This window comes from Mustelus asterias, chromosome 9 (assembly GCF_964213995.1).
Source record: "Mustelus asterias chromosome 9, sMusAst1.hap1.1, whole genome shotgun sequence".
Taxonomy (NCBI): domain Eukaryota; kingdom Metazoa; phylum Chordata; class Chondrichthyes; order Carcharhiniformes; family Triakidae; genus Mustelus; species Mustelus asterias.
The window spans coordinates 70,666,588-70,676,415 of NC_135809.1; the positions used below are offsets into that span (position 1 = coordinate 70,666,588).

Sequence of the window (9,828 nt, forward strand, 5' to 3'; positions counted from 1 at the left end):
ACACACACACATGCACACACAGAGTGAACATATTCCTCTGATATATTAATACACACAGGGATGCTGACAGATCGGGGCCATTACGCATGTGCAGAGGCCTACTGGTTTCAGGCTCCCAGGTGGCAATAGACCCCACCCCCTAGTTTTTAATGATATTCGCCCGAGTGGCCTCTGTGTTTTATAGAGTGTGGGAGGCTCAAGTGTGAACTCTGAAAAAACCAGTGTGAATTACTTCAGTTTTCCCACAAATGCAACACTTTTTTGGCACAATTTGTTTGGGAGAATTCCGCCCACACACACTGAACCCATTCCTCTGATATGTTAACACACACAGTGAACCCATTCATAGAATCATAGAACCATAGAATCCTACAGTGCAGAGAGAGGCCCCTCTCTGTCTCAATGCCCACTCCTGGGAGATCTGTGGTCTCACCCTCTGTCTCTGTGCCTCTTCCTGGGAGATCTGTGCTCTCACCCTCTGTCTCAATGACCACTTCTAGACGATCTGTTTTTACATCTCTCTTTAAATTTTAAGAGGTTCAGGATTTGAACACAACAGAGGTCCAGTCATGTACCCCAACCAACTCCGAGCAGCTATACCCCTCAAGAGCAACACCTTACCCCATAACTCCATAACATAAATGTCCAGGAAATGAGAATCCCTTGCATTCTCTTCAAGCAATTTAGTTAAATGTGTAAGCTGGTCTTGTTCTTTAAGACAAACCATGTGACTGACCTTTACTTTGTGTCCTTTGACCTTTCAGGAGGCTCACTAACGAATGGGTTCCTAGCAGATGAAGAGCTATTTGTTCGCTGGTTACAGGTTGTGACCTTCCTACCTGTGATAACATTCAGTACTCCGCCCTGGGCCTTTGGGGAGAGCTGGGTAGGTGAGGTGGGGGAGGGGGACTAAATGTGCACCTTTGGGTGGATGTTTGAAGGTTTCCCACTGAATTTCAGTCTGTAGCTCAAACAGATATCTGTTATTCTACATATAAACCACTCCAAACCCCTTGATTGGATTCAAGGCTGTAACTCACTCCCGGGTATCTGTTATTCTATATATAAAACACCTCCAACCCTTCGATTAGATTCCAGTCTGTAACTCACTCCCGGGTATCTTATTCTATATATAAACCCCCTGAACACCCCATTTAGATTCCAGTTTGTAATTCACTACTGGAAATCTGTTATTATGAATGGCAGATGGAGTTTAAAATAGATAAATGTGAGGTGCTGCATTTTGGTAGATCGAATCGGGGCAGAACCTACTCAGTTAATGGTAGGGTGTTGGGGAGAGTTATAGAACAAAGAGATCTTTGGGGATAGGCTCATAGCTCCTTGAATGTGGAGCCACAGATGGACAGGGTGGTGAAGAAGGCATTCGGCATGCTTGGTTTCATTGGTCAGAACATTGAATACAGGAGTTGGGACGTCTTGTTGAAGTTGCATAAGACATTAGTAAGGCCACACTTGGAATACTGTGTACAGTTCTGGTTACCCTATTATAGAAAGATATTTTTAAACTAGAAAGACTGCAGAAAAGATTTACTAGGATGCGACCGGTACTTGATCGTTTGAGTTATAAAGAGAGGCTGGATACACTGGGACTTTTTTTCCCTGGAGCGTAGGAGGCTTAGGAGTGATCTTATAGAGGTCTATAAAATAATGAGGGTCATAGATCAGCTAGATAGTCAACACCTTTTCCCAAAGGTAGGGGAGTCTAAAACTAGATGGCATAGGTTTAAGGTAAGAGGGGAGAGATACAAAAGTGTCCAGAGGGCCAATGTTTTCACTCTGAGGTTGGTGAGTGTCTGGAACGAGCTGCCAGAGGCAGTTGTCGAGGTGGGTACAATTTTGTCTTTTAGACAGTTACATGGGTAAGATGGGTATAGAGGGATATGGGCCAAACGCAGGCAATTGGGACTAGCTTAGTGGTAAAAACTGTGCGAGACGGACAAGTTAGGCCGAAGGGCCTGTTTCCATGCTGTAAACCTCTATGACTCTATTCTATACATAAACCACACCAAACCTTTCGATTAGATTCCAGGCTCTAACTCACTCACGGGTTTCTGTTATTCTAAGTATAAACCACTCCGAACCCCTTGATTAAATTCCAATCTGTAACTCACCCCCGGATATCTGTTTTTTTATACATAAACCATCCAGAATCCCTAGATTAGATTCCATTCTGTAATTCACTCCTGGGTATTTGTTATTCTACATATAAACAGTCCAGAATCCCTAGAACAGATTCCAGTCTGTAATTCACTCCTGGGTATCTGTTATTCTGTATATAAACCGTCCAGAACCCCTAGATTAGATTCCAGTTTGTGACTCACTCCTGGGTATCTGTTATTCTATATCTAAACTATCCTGAAACTCTCGATTAGACTCCAAGCTGTAACTCACTCCCGGGTATCCGTTACTCTATATATAAACATCCTGAACCCTCGATTAGATTTCCGTCTGTAACTCACTCCCGGCTATCTGTTACGCTCTAGTCTGTTCTTAATTCTGAGTTTCTGTTATTCTGAATATAAACCTCCCTGAATTCCTCAATTCTTAATCCCAGTTCATTGGTATGGCACTCTCTATTTCAGATTGTGAATATGACCCGGTCATACATACACAGACACCAGACCTTTGTCGTGCCACTTATTGTTAGACAAAGTGCAGTGCTGGCATCGCTCGGACACCCTGTGTTTCGGCCTGTGTGGTGGGTCAGCCCTGATGACCCAAGGACGTTGACCATTGATGATGCGTTTCTAATTGGTGATGAGGTATGTTGTTGGTCAGGTTAATGTCACCAGCACAGGCTGACTGGCTCCTGAGAACTGTGTTGCCCATTGGTCTTTTCCAATCCAGCTTTCACAATAGAAACATCGGGATATAAAATCATTTGGGACTGTGGGTATAAATTCACCTTTGGTGATAGCGAGTCTGCAGCCCTTAAGACAGCCAGTTGCATTTTATTTACGACTGACTTCAAGAACATACATATAATGAATGAGTGACTCTGAAGGCTCTTCACAGGAGGCAGCTGAAACCAAACTTGACAATGAACCATGGAATGGAAACATTTGGAGGTTTACTGAGAGCATGGTCAAAGAGGTGGGTTTTAAGGAATGTCTTCAAGGAGAGCAGAGAGATTAAGACAGGGAAATCTGGAGTTTTGGCAAGTGAAAGTATAGCTACCAGTGGGGCAACAAAAAGAAGAACATGCTTAAGAGGCCAGAATTGGAGGAGTGCTGACAGCTTGGAGGGTTGTGAGGCTGGAGAAGATTACACCGATAAGGAGGAGTAAAGGCTTGAGGACAAGGATGAGAATTTCAAAGTCCAGGCGTTATGGACCAGGGGCCAGTGTGGGTTAGCGAGCACAGGAGGTGATAAGGGAGTGAATCTTGTGGTGAGTTAGGATATAGGCAACAGAGTTGTGGATGAGATCGAGATTATTGAAGGTGGAAGATGTGAGGCAACCTGGATTCCTCAAGTCCTGAGATGAGAAAGGTATGAATGAGGGTTTCAGCAGGAGATGTAGTAATGGTGGAAATGAGGCAATATTGCAGAGGTGCTTTTAGCAATAGAGAAGATATGTGGTTGGCAGTGTCAAATACAACAGCTGAAGTCAGTAGCTAGAGTTTGTACTGGACGCCAATGGCTTCAGGCTTCCCAATATTTCATTTGAGAAAACTACAGCTCATCCCAGCAGCAGACATTGAGAAAACTGTTTGACAATATAGGGGCAGAGAAGGGCTTGAAGGCAAGGTGCTGGTATGATGGAGCTGGTGTGGCGGCCAGTAAATGCACAGACTCTGATCTCATGTCTTTTTGACTCTGCCCCGTCCAGTCAGGGTCTTATCTACAGGTTAAAATTGAATTGAAAACTATTTCCACCACTGGGACCACAAATAATGGAGAGTAGAAGTTGCTCTGTGGGGATTTCACAGCACGACTTGTGCTTTTGTTCACCTGATCTCCATACATGACCATTTTCCAGCTGGAGTCCATGGTTAGGAATTATTGGTCACCCCAGGTTCAGCCTTGGAATATTGAGGGGAATTATAATGCCTCAGTGTAAAATTAGTTCCCTTGATGCAACACTGCGATAGAAACTTGTTGCTCTTACAGGGAACTCTCTTTATTTACTGAGAAGCTACCTTTAGCATGCTGGACTTACCTTTTTTAATTCGCTCATGGGGTGTGGGCATTGCTGGCAAGGCCAACATTTGTTGCCCATCCCTAATTGTCCTTGAACTAAGTGGCTTGCAAGGTCATTTCAGAGGGCAATTGAGAGTCAACCACATTGCTGAAGGTCTGGAGTCACATGTAGGCCAGACTAGATATGGATGGAAGAGGCAATTCCTGTTCGGTCCAGTGCCCGCTCTGTCTAACCCGTCTGTTTCTCCACATTCAGGTACTGGTGGCACCAGTGACGGAACCAGGCAGAGTCCACAGGGATATCTACTTGCCAGGAAGTAGCTACCAATGGAAGGATGTGAACACAGCACAGGTGTTTGATGGCGGAACTCTCCTGCAAGATTACCCAGTAGCTCTGACCGACGTGGCAGTTTTTGTTCGACAGAAGTCCTGAAATTCTCCGACATTTGAGAACCAACAAACAGCACCCTAGGCCTGAGACTGAAATGGTTTCTAATTCCTGGACAATCACCAAGATTTTCCTTACTGACTATAGCTTGGCTGTTGGCAGTGTCCTGAATGTCAGTAGCTACCTGAGAAAATGCCCCAACCCACAATCAGCAACTTTGTGGGAGGAAAAACACTTCTTTCTCACAATGGCTGCATTCCTAATAGCTCAGCCTGCAAACAGGTCCAGTCTTCCCAAAGCTGTGCTACCAGTAACAATGAATTGTCTCCTGACTACAGTCGAATAAAGTATTCTCCAAGCATTGCAGAGGAGAGCTCAGTTCCAGGCTCAGATTGAGGCTTATGTTCTGGATTCAGGGCCCAGGCTCCTGGCCAAGGTCAGGTTCAAGTCACCACTCAGTCTTAATCATTCCCGCCAGCCATTTAGATATCAAAACATTGTGCATCATTTTAGCTCATTAACATGAATGTCGTTCAAATCACCCAAGGTTCCATTCAAACTCTCCCAGGACAGGTACAGCATGGGGTTAGATACAGAGTAAAGTTCCCTCTACACTGCCCCCATAAACACTCCCAGGACAGTTCCAGCACGGAGTTAGATACAGAGTAAAGTTCCCTCTACCTGACCCCATCAAACATTCCAGGACAGGTACAGCACGGGGGTTAGGTATAGAGTAAATCTCCCTCTACACTGTCCCCATCAAACTCTCTCAGGACAGGGTACAACATAGGATTAGATATAGAGTAAAGCTCCCTGTACTATGGATCACAGTGGGTTGGATTTTCTGGCCCTGACGCTGGTGCCCATCCTCACAGGTGGGACAGGAAAATATGAAGAGCCAAAATGTTCCTGTCCTGTCCACAACGATGCCCACTGGTGTCAGGGCCAGAAAATGCTGCCCACTGTATTTTGTTTGAAATTGTATTTATAACAAATCTTCCACTCTTGAGAATGTAAAAATGTTGCAGCCCCCATCACAGAATGAAATTATAGTTTTTTGAAGTAAAGTACACTTAAGTCTAAAAAGATGAGTTAAAAATGAATTGATTAAACCCTTTTCTGAGAGCTCTACAAAGTCACAGGGAAGCAGAAGTTCTGGCTTTTAATTAAATGTAGCTCCTTAATTTTTGAATGAGGTACTTTGAAAAACACAAAGTAACAGTAAATCAATACAAGTATGAGACGGGTAACTACTGAATCAAATCACAGCCAATCCATAATGTGTCACTGAAATTGAAGTTGCCCCGTGGCACTTGACTATTCCATTGTACAGGCAAAGCACTCCAGCCCTGATTGCAGTGCTCTCAGGATAAGGGCCACACACACACGGGAACCATGTGGAGGTTACCCTCCAAACCACTCACCATCCTGACTTGGAAATATATCGCTGTTCCTTCACCGTCATTGGGTTAAAATCCTAGAACTGCCTCCCTAACAGCACTGCCAGTGGACTTACACCTCAGGGACTGCAGCAGTTCAAGACGGCAGCTCGCCAAGATACTGCAATGGGCTATAAATGCCAACCTTTCCATCGATGCCCACTTTCCCTGAATTAAGTGAACAATTTGAGAGGTGGGCTGGCACTAAGGAGAATGCAGAATTGTTTTAATAAACCCAAGGTCCTGTCCAGAAATTTTAACTTGTTCAGCTGAGAGACCAGCTTCCCTACATTCTGCTGTTTGTCTGAGGTTTGGGCAAGAATTGGGAAACCCTAACCTGCCTGCCAACAAGTTGCAATGCAGGGTCTCTTATCAAGGTATGGCTGATGTTATGAAAAATCACATTAATATTAAAACAAAATTCCAGCTGTTTGTGTCATGTGGAATAATGACAGACAGTAACAAAATATTCAACATGGGCAGCACGGTGGCACAATGGTTAGCACTGCAGACTCACAGCGCCAGGGACCCAGGTTCAATTCCCGGCTTGGGTCACTGTTTATGTGAGTTTGCACGTTCTCCCCGTGTCCGCATGGGTTTCCTCTGGGTGCTCCAGTTTCCTCCCACACTTCAAAGATGTGTGGGTTAGGTGGATTGGCCATGCTAAATTGCCCTTTACTGTCAGGGAGACTAGCTAGGGTAAATGCATTGGGTTATGGGGGTAGGGCCTGGTGGGATTGTGGTCAGTGCAGACTCAATGGGCCGAATGGCCTCCTTCTGCAGGATTCTCTGGCATTGTGGGAATGACCTAAAGTGAAGCCAAATGAATTATTTGTTGTCTTTGACCCCAAGGTGAGTTTCTGACCACATATCCATCCATCACCGCTTTTACCACCCTTTCAGGCAGTGAGTTCCAGATTCTTACCACCCTCTGGGTGATAAGATTTTTCCTCAAATCCCCTCTAAATCTCTTGCTCCATATCTTAAATTTCTGCTTCTGGTTATTGGCCCCTCTACTAAGGGGAAAAGTTTCTTCCTGTTTACCCTATCTATGTCCATCATCATTTTATACATCTTAATCAGGCCCCCCTCAGCCTTCTCTGCTCTACGGAAAACAACTCCAACCTATCCAGCTTCTCTTCATAGCTGAAATGCTCCATCCCAGGCATTATCCTGGTGAATCTTCTCTGCCTTTCTAGTGCCATCACATCCTTCCTATACTGCAGCAACCAGAACTGTACACAGTACCCCAGCTGTGGCCTAAGCAGCGTTTTCTATAACTTCATCGTAACCTCCTTGCTCTGATATTATATGCTTCAGCTAATAAAGGCAACTATCCCATCTGCCTTCTTAACCAACTTATCTACCTGAGCTGCTGCCTTCAAGGATCTTTGGACATGCACTCCCAGGTCCCTCTGGTCCTCTATACTTTCTAGCATCCTACCATTCATTGTATACTCCCTTGTTTTATTAGTGCTCCCAAAATTCATCACCTCACACTTTTCAGGGTTAACTTCCATTTGCCACTGTTCTGCCCATCTAACCAGCCTGACTATATTGTCCTGTAATCTAAGGCTTTCCTCCTCTCTATTTACCACAACCTCAATTTTTGTAACATCTGCGAACTTTCTGATCATACCCTCTGTAATCCTGTCTAGATCATTAATGCACACCACAAATAGCAAGGGACCCAGCACTAATCCATGCGGAGCACCACTAGACACAGGCTTCTAGTTACAGAAACAACATTTGACCATCACCCTCTGCCTCCTGCCACTAAGCCAATTTTGGATCTCATGGGCTTTTACCTTTTTTGATCAGTCTCTCATGCAGGACCTTGTCAAAAGCCTACTGAAGTCCATACAGATGGATCCATGCACTGTCCTCATCTATACGCCGAATCACCTCCTTGAAAATTCAGATTTGTTCACTATGATCTCCCCTGAAAAAGCTATCCTGACTATCCTTAATTATCTTGCCTCTCCAATTCTGTCCTTCAAAATTGACGTCAGACTCACTGGCCTGTAATGACCTGGTTTATCTTTACTTCCCTTCTTGAATAACGGTACCATATTAGCTGTTCTCCAGTCCTCTGGCTCCTCTCCTGTGGCCAAAGAGGATTTGAAATTGGGCGGGGATCCTGGATTCAGGATTCAATCCTGGACCGGGGAGCGGCGCGGGCTTGGGGGGCCGAAGGGCCTGTTCCTGTGCTGTATTGTTCTTTGTTCTTTGAAAATTAGCGTCAGAGCCCCTCTAATCTCCTCCCTTGTCCTCACAGCAGCCTGGAGATTTATCCACTGTTAAGCCTGCTTAAGCCTCCCTCCCAATGCTAAATTGTTCAATTATATCACAGTCCCTCTCCCTGATTTCTGTACCAACATTGTCCTTCTCCTTAGGGATCACACATGCAAAATACTCATTTAAAAGCTCACCTACATCTTCCAGCTCCACACACACAGACTGCCATTTTAGTAACTAATGGGCCCTACTCTTTCCCTGGTTGCTCTCTTGCCCTTAATATACTTATAAAACATCTTGGAATTTCCCTTCTTTTGAAGTGATTAGTACTATTGCCCCACAGGGTCCCAGGTTCAATTTCCAGCTGGGTCACTATCTGTGTGGAGTCTGTTCGTTTGCCCTGTGTTTGCGTGGGTTTCCTCTGGGTGCTCTGGTTTCCTCCCACAGTCCAAAAGATGTGCTGGTTAGATGCATTGGCCATGCTAAATTCTCCCTCAGTGTACCCGAACAGGTGCCAGGTGGCGACTAGGGGATTTTCACAGTAACTTCACTGCAGTGTTAGTGTTACTTGTAACACTAACAAATAAACTCTCCTAATTTAGTTTTAAAGTACCCCCCTGCACTTCCTATACTCCTCCAGGGTATCAACTGTTTGAGCTCCCCTGCATTTGCCATAAGCTTTTCTTTTTTTCCCTTATCCTGCATATTCCTTGACACAGTAAGAAGTCTAACAACACCAGGTTAGAGTCCAACAGGTTTATTTGGTAGCAAACGCCACTAGCTTTCAGAGCGCTGCTCCTTCGTCAGGTGAGTGGAAGATCTGCTCATAAACAGCAAACAGGGCATATAAAGACACACACTCAATTTACAGAATAATGAATAATGATTGGAATGTGAGTCTTTGCAGCTAATCAAGTCTTAAAGGTACAGACAATGTGAGTGGAGGGAGCATTAGCACAGGTTAAAGAAATGTGTATTGTCTCCAGACAGGACAGCCAGTGAGACTTTGCAAGTCCAGTTAAGTGGGAGTTACAGATAGTGTGACATGAACCCAAGATCCCAGTTGAGGCCATCCTCATGTGTGCGGAACCTGGCTATCAGTCTCTGCTCAGCGACTCTGCGCTGTCGTGTGTTGTGAAGGCCGCCTTGGAGAATGCTTACCCGAATATCAGAGGCCGAATGCCCGTGACCGCTGAAGTGCTCCCCAACAGGAAGAGAACAGTCTTGCCTGGTGATTGTCGAGCGGTGTTCATTCATCCGTTGTCGTAGCGTCTGCATGGTCTCCCCAATGTACCATGCCTCGGGACATCCTTTCCTGCAGCGTATCAGGTAGACAATGTTGGCCGAGTTGCAAGAGTATATACCATGTACCTGGTGGATGGTGTTCTCACGTGAGATGATGGCATCCATGTCGATGATTCGGCACGTCTTGCAGAGTTTGCTGTGGCAGGGTTGTGTGGTGTCGTGGTCACTGTTCTCCTGAAGGCTGGGTAGTTTGCTGCGGACAATGGTCTGTTTGAGGTTGTGCGGTTGTTTGAAGGCAAGAAGTGGGGGTGTGGGGATGGCCTTGGCGAGATGTTCGTCTTCATCAATGACATGTTG

The 9,828-nt window shown here is 45.2% G+C and overlaps 1 protein-coding gene across 4 annotated transcripts in view; it reads left to right on the forward strand.

Moving 5' to 3' along the window:
* The window catches only part of LOC144498744 (SITS-binding protein), a 148,534-nt gene extending 139,515 nt beyond the window's left edge, over nucleotides 1–9,019 (forward strand). For 2 of the 4 annotated variants that reach the window (XM_078220358.1, XM_078220361.1), the window contains 3 exons: nucleotides 765–886; nucleotides 2,604–2,783; nucleotides 4,418–9,019. In XM_078220358.1, coding sequence (XP_078076484.1) covers nucleotides 765–886; nucleotides 2,604–2,783; nucleotides 4,418–4,594 — 479 coding nt within the window. In that variant the 3' untranslated portion in view covers nucleotides 4,595–9,019. The remainder of the gene's footprint in view (nucleotides 1–764; nucleotides 887–2,603; nucleotides 2,784–4,417) is intronic. The other 2 variants (XM_078220360.1, XM_078220359.1) reach the window with 2 other exon arrangements.
* Nucleotides 9,020–9,828: the final 809 nt, after the last annotated feature.